The sequence below is a fragment of the Geotrypetes seraphini genome, chromosome 4 (genome assembly GCF_902459505.1).
Source record: "Geotrypetes seraphini chromosome 4, aGeoSer1.1, whole genome shotgun sequence".
Classification (NCBI taxonomy): Eukaryota; Metazoa; Chordata; class Amphibia; order Gymnophiona; family Dermophiidae; genus Geotrypetes; species Geotrypetes seraphini.
This window is the reverse complement of record NC_047087.1, coordinates 186511867-186521175: the sequence shown is the minus strand read 5'-3', so window position 1 is coordinate 186521175 and position 9309 is coordinate 186511867. Positions and strand designations below refer to the sequence as shown.

At 40.6% G+C, this 9309-nt stretch overlaps 1 protein-coding gene across 3 annotated transcripts in view; it reads right to left on the bottom strand.

Moving 5' to 3' along the window:
* Window positions 1–252: 252 nt before the first annotated feature.
* Window positions 253–9309, bottom strand: part of LOC117358965 (arachidonate 5-lipoxygenase-like) — a 155356-nt gene continuing 146299 nt past the window's right edge. For all 3 annotated transcript variants that reach the window (XM_033940953.1, XM_033940954.1, XM_033940955.1), the window contains 3 exons: window positions 9100–9200; window positions 5632–5802; window positions 253–1458 (listed from right to left, as the gene is read on the bottom strand). In XM_033940953.1, the coding sequence (XP_033796844.1) occupies window positions 1279–1458; window positions 5632–5802; window positions 9100–9200 (452 nt within the window). In that variant the 3' untranslated portion in view covers window positions 253–1278. The remainder of the gene's footprint in view (window positions 1459–5631; window positions 5803–9099; window positions 9201–9309) is intronic.

The window sequence follows — 9309 nt, the reverse complement described above, 5'->3', positions numbered from 1 at the left end:
TTTGTAGTAAATTTTGCCCCAGAATCCGAACTCTGCTTTGGAATCCGAATGCCCTGCACATTGTTTATATATGTTTGTGCCCCAGAATCCAAACTCTGCTTTGGAATCCGAATGCCCTGCACATTGTTTATGTATGTTTGTGCCCCAGAATTCAAACTCTGCTTTGGAATCCGAACACCCTGCACATTGTATGTGTGTGTTTCTGCCCCTACAATCCAGTGTATTTACTGTTAAAATTTGAGTTTGTGGGACCCAGGAATGGATTAATCCAGTTTCCATTATTTTCAATGGGAAAAATTGTCTTGGAACGCGAATGTTTTGGAACTCGAACGGGGTTCTGGAATGGATTAAGTTTGGATTCCAAGGCATCACTGTATTAAGCATGTTAGTATGGGATATATATCACCTTTCAGAGTTTCTAAGTATGCTGTGTTTTGTGTGCTCTTTAAACTTTTTTCCTTAAACAACACCCCCTGAACTCTTGCTGAAAAGACGTGAAGGGGTAGAGATATCATTAGTGCTAATTCTGAAAAATAGCAATAGATGGGTAGGAAGAAGTTATTACTATCTGAGGAAAAGAACCCCAGGAACTGTGATACTGTCGAGAGAACTGTAAGAAGAAAGCAGAGATGCAACAGAGCTGTACTAGTAAATCGAATCAGAGAAAGATCAAAATGTCCCATCTGGTCTCTCTAGTGGAGCTACCCATACTTTGAGTAGATTATAAGTTTGTAAATTTCCATATGTAACCCAACACCATACCCCCTACCCCCCCACCCACTTTACTGCAGTTTTAAGCCTGGCTGACTATAGTTAGGAGTCCAGAGCCAGCCTATATAACTTTACCTGTTAGCTAGCAAGTGTAAACCTGGGGGGAAAACCCACTATTCATTTCTAATTTTGTTTAGAGTTTACTGTAATAACAGAGAAATCATAGATTTTGAGAATAAAATCTCTTACCAAAACTCCCTGGGCTCTTTTTACTAAGCCGCATTAGGGCTTTAACGCGTGGAATAGCGTGCGCAACATTGCCGCGTGCATTAGACCCTAACGCCAGCATTGAGCTGGCGTTAGTTCTAGAAGCATAGCGCACAGTAATTTTCTGCGTGCGCTAAAAACGTTAGTTCACCTTAGTTAAAGGAGCCCTCTATCTATTACAAATAAGATATGGTGAGACAATATCCGAGAAAGGTACTGTAAATGCAGCAGTAGGGCACAATGTTCATCATTTGGTCTGGAAAAGGATAGCAATAATATGGCTGAAGGTATCTGGTACAGCTATATTGCAACGCTGTTAGGGATTCGGTCAGGGGAAAGATAATAATATGGCAGCTTCATGTTCTTGTTGCGATCTTGAATGAAGCTGCAGATGCCATTGAGATTCTTTCTGAAGGCCAGCATGGCTTCTTTCACCGGTTTCTCTGTGAAATGCTCATCTGGGTACATCCCTAGAAAGAGCTGAACACAAGAAAGAATGAGTTTTACAAAGTATGGAGTAACGTGCCAGTGCCACCCTCAGTTTTCTTCAATATCTAGCATTATCCAATTCGAATTTACAACTTATCATAGAGATTTTGTCATTGTCATTGTCAGGCATCAGTCTAAATTAAAGTAGAAGCCTCTGGTCATTGATATATCTGCACTAGTATCTGTTTCTTGGTTAAAAAATAGCTGCCAATAAACCAGCTTAACATTGGTAACATCCATCTTGCAGCCAGACATGGAAGGAGCCTGTGATATCACATGAGTTATTTATTGATGGAGGGAGGTCAGTCACTATTGCTGTAAGTGCCTTGACATCTGCCGTCACCTGCTGGAGGTACCCAGGATGCTGGAAGATGGAATTTGAAACTGGCTCTTTTAGTACTGTGTCCAGTACTGGTCGCCGTACCTCAAGAAGGACATGGCGGTACTCGAGGGAGTCCAGAGAAGAGCGACTAAACTGATAAGAGGTATGGAAAATTTTGCATACGCTGACAGGTTAAAAATGCTGGGGCTGTTCTCCCTGGAAAAGAGGAGACTTAGAGGGGACATGATAGAAACCTTCAAAATCCTAAAGGGCATAGAGAGAGTAGATAAGGACAGATTCTTCAAACTGTGGGGACACACAACCACTAGGGGTCACTCGGAGAAATTGAAAGGGGACAGGTTTAGAACAAATGCTAGAAAGTTCTTTTTTACCCAAAGGGTGGTGGACACATGGAACATGCTTCCGGAGGAGGTGATAGGCCAGAGCACTTTACAGGGGTTCAAGGAAGGTTTGGATAGGTTCCTAGAGGATAGGGGGATTGAAGGGTACAGATAGAACTAGAGGTAGGTTATAAAAGTGGGCAAAAACCACTTCACAGGTCACGGACCTGGTGGGCCACCGCGGGAGCGGACCGCTGGGCGAGATGGACCTCTGGTCTGACTCAGCGGAGGCAACTTCTTATGATCTTATGTTCTTATGTTCTTAACTAAAGCTTAGCCTTAGTTTCAAGTTTATTTAAGCTTGATATACCCCTTAACATTCCTAAGCGGTTTACATAATACAAAGCTGAAACTAAATTAAAAATGGGGTGGGGGTGGGTCTGACATATACAGTTAAAATATAAAACAAACCATGAGGGAAACTTCACAAGATACAAAAGATGCTAAAAATAAAAAAATTGATGGTGGAGGGAAAACAAAGGAGAATGTGTCAGGCTCCAGGTCTAAACTCATACGCATCCTTGAAAAGAAAGATTGGATTTGAATTTAGCAGTATTAGTTTCTTGCCTCATGTTTGATGGGAGTGAGTTCCACAATGTAGGAGCTACCACTGAGAAGATTGTTTTACAAATGTGCGCTATGCGCACGATAAATATTAGCACGCGCTAAACGCTAACGCATGCATGTTATCCTATGGACATGTTAGCGGTTAGCACACATGTTGATTTAGCGTGCGCTTAGTGCACCTTAGTAAAAGAGGGCCTAACTGTTGCATAGAGGGAATTGCAAGAAGATATTGATGAGATGATTGAAGTATTCTTTTTTTTTTTTTTTGGGTATTATACAACTCTGATATCTTTTTTTTTTATTTTTTATTTATTCATTTTCAAGATTACATTAAGTGTTAAAATATATTCAATCACATAAATAATGAATACATCACTTAGAAATAATCATTGGCATATCTCACATATTCTTATACCCAACCCAATCCCATCCCTCCCCTTCATAAATTTAATTCTCATAAAAACATGTATTCTTGTGGTTGTATATGGAACTAACAGTCTGTCAATGAAAGTGGGTAAGTGCACGGTTTTTACCTTAAAGGTGAGAAAAAGTAATTTGAAGGTAATCTGGTGGGATATAGGCAATCACAACACCCACAGAGTTGGTTCTGATGCATATCACCTCCATCCTCCCTCTCATCTCCCCAGTCTCTAGCTTTCTCTTCCACTTTGTAGCAACTAAAGATTCTCTCTGCTTATCCCATTCCTTCTAAAATGGAATAGCTGTTTATTCCATTATCATCTCTACCACCATCCTTTCTGGGCAGAATTATTTTCCAGTATTCCTCCTGATTCTTCCACTCGAGCCTTATACCATGATCTCTGGTTATAAAAATGAATTTTCCATGTAGAAGACTTCTGCATTAGTATTTATCTTGGAGGGATTTGATCTAGAAATCCTAAATTTGCTTTACATAATTATTTGAATGAATTGCGTTTGTTTTAGCTAGGTGTTTAGGCATTCTTTACTGTGAAGTCCTTTATGAACATTGTATACTCCTGCAATGGTGTCTGTTTCCATGTTTATTTGCATGTGTGTGGACAGTTTATGCACTTAAAATTGTCCAGCCAGGAAAAAGTCTGTAAAATTCCAATGGGGAGAACATTTCAGCATAAAATGTCCTATTTTATGGGAGGAAATTGCAAATTTTTCCTGATCTATCTAGAACTAAACCTCAGGTGAAGTCAGTGGTCTCTCATGCTTTTTTAAAAACTTTGTTTACTACGCAGATTACGCGATTATCTTTCTGTAGATAATTTCAAGACAGTGATTAGCGTGATATTGATGCCAGTATTTGATTACTGTAATGCGTTGTATCTTGGTTTACCTAAATGTGTTCTTCAACCTTTGTAAGTTGCTCAGCATGTGGCTGCACAGATTATTGTTCAGGCATCAAAATTTGATCATATTAAACTGATTCTATGTGATTTGCATTGGTTGCCAATTACGTGTCATGTGGAATTTGAGGTTTTATGTTTGATCTTTAAGCTTTTGCATGATAATTGCCCAATGGTATCAAGGTCTTTATTATACTACTATCATCCGACGTGGACGTTACGGTCCATGAATAAGATGAATTTGGAGGTCCCACCGTTGAATGTGGTAAGACTTACAGGGTTTCGGAAATCCATGCTAACAGTTCAAGGGCTGGTTTGCTGGAAGGTGCTGCCCCTGGCGATAAAGCAAGCAAATAGTGTCCTGCAGTTTAGAAAATTATTGAAAGCCTTGTTGATTGAAAGGGTATTTACTTGATGCTGCTGATTTTTGTAGGGTTTTCTGCTGTTTTTTAATTGTGTTTTAAAGAATAACTCCCTCCTTTACTAATGCGTAGCATGGGTTTTAGCGCCGGCAGCGCTGGTAACTGCTCCGACACTCATAGAATTCCTATGAGCATCGAAGCAGTTACAGCCGCTGCCGGTGCTAAAATCTGCACTACGTGTTAGTAAAGGAGAGGGTAAGTTTGTTAATGATTTTGTTTTGTCAATTTTATTATGTATGTGTTTTTTTGTTATCCACATAGAATTGTTGGATGTGTGGATTATAAATCAAGGACTTTGGCTCTTGGGTTTCTTTTTTTTTTTTTTAATTCGCTCTAAGGCAGGGATCTCAAAGTCCCTCCTTGAGGGCCGCAATCCAGTCGGGTTTTCAGGATTTCCCTAATGAATATGCATTGAAAGCAGTACATGCACATAGATCTCATGCATATTCATTGGGGGAATCCTGAAAACCCGACTGGATTGCGGCCCTTAAGGAGGGACTTTGAGACCCCTGCTCTAAGGGCTCCTTTTACTAAGCTGCGTTAGCGTATGCAGCATTTTAGCACACGCTAAATCCACGCGACACGACTTCAAGGCTCTGACTGCAATACAACGGATAGCCTTATAGAAATCGCCACAAAGAGAAGGTAATGGAAAGGGAGGGAGGAAGATGCACGGCTGGATAGCTGGCGGGAGAGAGAGGGCTGCCGGACTGCACGCTCGTTCACTGTGCGTGCTCACTCCTTTAACTGCGGAGACAAGACCATTCACCGCTCCACGGGGCGGTGAATGGCCTTGTCCCTGTACTCGCGGTGACCTTTTCTTTTTGTCACCGTTTCGGCGGGTTACCTGTGTCTAGCCTCGCGTAACAACCACCATGTCATTCTCTAGTATGTATTGCTGGTAGAATCTACTGTTATGCTTTGCTGCTGCTCTTTGCTACTCCTCAGAAGCTGCTGGCTCTGATAACATCTTCTTTCTGATTCCCTATCTCCTTAGTAACTAATATTTAATGTGTGGGTACAAGGATCAAGGATTTCATATAAATCAACTTTCTGGTTGAAGCATTGTGAGCCACTAGATGGTGAAGTTACTTGGCCATGACTTATAGGCTCACCTCACTGTCCTGAAACCGGCTGAGTGCCCAGACCGCTCCCAGGTGCCAGCAGGAGCGCCCCCTGTCTGGCAAAGACTCCATAATGTATTTTTGGGTGACTGTGCTTTTCTGTTTCGGGGGAGGACATCGCATGGTTGGAGGAGCATTAGGAATCCAAGAACACCAGTCAAACTACATAAGAAAAAAAAGTAAAACTGGAGTTATCAATGAGTTCTTACCTCTGATCCTTTTTATTTGATTTTTTTTTTTTTTTAATCTGTTCTGCCAGAAGAGCTCAGAATGGGTTACAGATCAAGTACTCAAGCATTTTCCCTATTTATCCCAGCAAACTCATAGTCTATCTGATGTACCAGGGGCAGTGGAGGATTAGGTGACTTGCCCAGGATCACAAAGAGCAGCATGAGATTTGAACCCGCAACCTCAGGGTGCTGAGGCTGTAGCTCTAACCACTACACTACACTCTCTTTGATGTAAACATATGAGATGGGGTGTGGTAATTTTAAAACAGGGTGCATAGATTAATAGGGCAAGAAGGTGCCTATTTTGTTAAAAGAGCACCTAGTTGGGGCATATTCTATAAAGAAAAGTAGGCTTTTACTTTTCTTCATAGAATATTAGCATTAACAGCTAGAAAATGACACGAGGACAAATTTTTTCCCATCCCCGTGGGAACTCATTTTCTTGTCCGGGAGAATTCTTTTCCTGTCCCTGCCCCATTCCTGTGAGCTCTGTCCTCATCTGCACAAGCCTCAAACACTTTAAAATCATATTTGTTTGAGGCTTATGTGGTTAAAACAGAGCTTGCAGGAATGGGGCAGGGACAGTGACAAAACTTGTGGGGACGGGATGGGGAAATTGAGTTCCTACAGGAACGGGGAAAAAGTTTGTCCCTGTGTCATTCTCTATTAACAGCTCAAATACATGCCAATATTTTAAGCACAAGTACTTACATGATCTACAGAGGGAATGGGACTTGTATACTAGTTTCAAGTTTATTTATAGCTTGATTTGTCGACCATCACCAAATATCTGGTCGGTTTACAATAATAGAAATTAAAAAATATTTAAAATTGCTTAAAGAAAATAATAAATTGAAATAAAAATAGGGGGGACTGAGGCCAAGATAAGGACATAATTAAAACGGGTTGGAGACGAGAGGGAAAAGGGGGAGAGGGAGATTTTAATTACATTGTGTAAATAAAAATAAAAGGAAGGAAAGAGGGGAGGGATAAAACAAGAGGGGAAGAGGAATGTCGCTTCCTGAAAGCGTTTCTCTATTTATTAGTTTTTATTTTCCCTTTTTCGGGTTCTCAATTGGAATTTTGATAGGCGTCTTTAAATAGAAATGTTTTAAGGTGTGTTTTAAACTTGTTTAGAGAATTTTCAGAGTGGAGGTGTGATGGCATTGCATTCCAAAGCGAAGGCGCGTCTGCAGAAAAGATGGTGTTTCTAGAATAGTATAAGTCCTTGATTGAAGGGACTGTAAGTAAGTTCTGATTAATGGATCTAAGGGCCCTAGCAGGGGTGTGTGGGATGAGATATTTGTCTAGAAAGGCAGGCAGGTGGGAGGTCCTAATTTTGAAGACTAAAAGGAGGATCTTATAAGTTGTTCTATGAGAGACTGGTAGCCAGTGTGACTCTCGAAGTAATGGGGTAATGTGGTCATATTTTTTGGCTTTATAGATGAGTTTGATCGCGGTGTTTTGAATTAATTGCAGTTGACGGATTTCCTTTAAGGTTATTCCATGATAAAGTGAGTTACAATATTCTATGTGTGAGATGATCAATGAATGGATTAGAGTTTGGATAGTGGTAGGTTCTACGACTGAAGTTATGGAACGAATTAAATGGAGTTTGTAAAAGCAGTTTTTGGTCAGAGAGCTAATTTGGTCATGGTAGGTGAGGTGTTTATCAAAGATGATTCCTAGAAGTTTAAGTTTGGACTCAAATTGAAGGGGAGCAGAGTCGATAGTTATTTGTCCAGTTAAGAAGTCATTGTTTTTAAGTGGGAATAGAATCCCTAGAGATTTTGTTATGTTCAATGAGAGTCTATTGGTTCGAAGCCATAAGCTGATTTTGTCTAATTTGAGATTAATTTCTTGGATGTCATTAATGTTAGCTGGGTTGATAGGGTGAATAGCGTCGGTGTAGGCAAAAGGTGTGAATCCAATTGATTGAGCAAGAGTCAAAAGAGGGGCTAGGAAGATTTTGAATAGTATGGGAAAAAGAATTGAACCTTGTGGGACACCATAGGTTTGGAAGATTGGGGAGGAGGAAGTTCCTTTGGAGTGAACTTGGAAATTCTGGTCTGTGAAGTAGAAGGAGAACCAGAGAAGAGTTGAATTGGTTATTCCACTATTTTCAAGACGATTGAGGAGTAAGTCATGGTCAATCATGTCAAAGGCAGCCAGTGCCTAGCTTGAATATCTGTGCTCAATTTAGTAGGCGCTTAAAAAATGCTGACCACCAACTGCTGAATATTGACAGAATAATTATAAAATACTATAATCTGTATATTCACATCAGAGGAGTGACCTAGTGGTAAAGCTACTGCCTCTGCACCCCTGAGGTTGTGAAATCAAATCCCAGTGCTGCTCCTTATGACCTTGGGCAAGTCACTTAATCCTCTGTTGCTCACCACTTTAAATGTGTAACCACAAAAAGGCTCCTCCCTGACTTCTTCCCCTGTAATGCCCATCTCCTGTCTGGATTTGACTTGGATGGTTAGTGCCAATATTCAATAGCTCTGCCAAGTTAAGTGCCACTGAATATCGGTGGCCTCTCTGCTGAGTATGGTTTAAGGACACCTCTGCCATGTGTAGACATCAGCATTTACCACAAATCTATGGCTGGCATAATAGGTGAGACATTACCAGGTTATGTTAGTGTTCTACAACTGAATCTAGGCCCCTAGACTCCATTATAATGTAGGTACCTACAACTGAGCCTCGGGGTACCTAAATGGAGGTGCCCAGTTATAGAATTCCTACCTATTGATCTTTATAAAAGAGCACAGCACAAATCCTGCAGACATCATGCCTTGATTGAAGGCACGGACATTACAACTGCTAGAGATCAGGCTTAAAATGTTAGTGTTCCTTGTATGCCTATGTACGTATTTACTAAAATATGCACACAAACTGGAAGTCCATCCAAACTCTTCCCTTGTCTGCCAACTGTACAAGTATGTGCTAGCTTGTGCCATGCAGTTTTAAGCAGGGTCTAATTTTTAAAAGAGCCCATACAGTATTTGTTCAAAAGTAGCTTATAAAATTAAATTACTCTCCAGATATCTAGGTAGTCCTATATAGTAACACATCTGAGAGGAAAAGACTAGAGAGAGCCATAAAGCGCTTCCTTCATTTCTACTTAGGATAATTTGGATGGGCAGAACAATGAATCTTTTGTCTTTCTATGGATGGTGTCCTGGTTGGTGGAATCAGATTTTTGTTCTAAGTGACCTTGTACCTGTCCGAAGTTCACGCCAGCATGTTGTGCAGAAGCTGTAAATATCACCATTGTCAAATACTCGATTAACTTCTCTTGAGTCTTTAAGCATTCAGGAAATCCTGTAAGAATGGGAATCAGATTAGGTAAAACTCAGCCCCCCCTCTCTGAATACATGTGCCACTTCTACCTAAAGAATGTGATGAGGATTTAGGAAAGCAAATGTCCCTC